The 347-nt window shown below is 60.8% G+C and overlaps 1 protein-coding gene across 1 annotated transcript in view; it reads left to right on the forward strand.

Moving 5' to 3' along the window:
- The first annotated feature begins 82 nt into the window (after positions 1-82).
- Positions 83-347, forward strand: part of LOC104081728 (somatomedin-B and thrombospondin type-1 domain-containing protein-like) — an 11,596-nt gene continuing 11,331 nt past the window's right edge. Inside the window, exon 1 of the mRNA XM_009584575.1 lies at positions 83-140. Within this exon, the coding sequence (XP_009582870.1) occupies positions 83-140 (58 nt within the window). The remainder of the gene's footprint in view (positions 141-347) is intronic.

Consider the following 347-nt stretch of genomic DNA (forward strand, 5'->3'; position numbering starts at 1 on the left):
GGGCCCTGGCTGCCTGGCCGCGTCTAAAAGCGCCGCCGGGCTCTGCTTTGCTCGCGGGAAAAGCACGAAGGGTCAGGCGGGGATGCGGGCGGTCGAAGGAGGAGGGATGCTGCTCCCCACCTCGGTTGTGGTTCTCGGAGGTGCCGGGGTCCCCCTGGAGCTGGCAGGGCACGTCGGGATGCTGCGTGTTTGCACAGGACAGAAATGTGAAATGGGACGTTTCCTGACTGAGTTGGAATCCCCCAATCCCTTTCCCTCGTGTGGATTGAATTATTTTGGATGGGATCAAACCCACGGCTCCTGTTAGTCCATGCTTCCCTGCAAAAGGCATCGACAGCTGCAGCGTG

Source organism: Fulmarus glacialis, unplaced genomic scaffold (genome assembly GCF_000690835.1).
Source record: "Fulmarus glacialis isolate BGI_N327 unplaced genomic scaffold, ASM69083v1 scaffold12069, whole genome shotgun sequence".
Lineage (NCBI taxonomy): Eukaryota > Metazoa > Chordata > Aves > Procellariiformes > Procellariidae > Fulmarus > Fulmarus glacialis.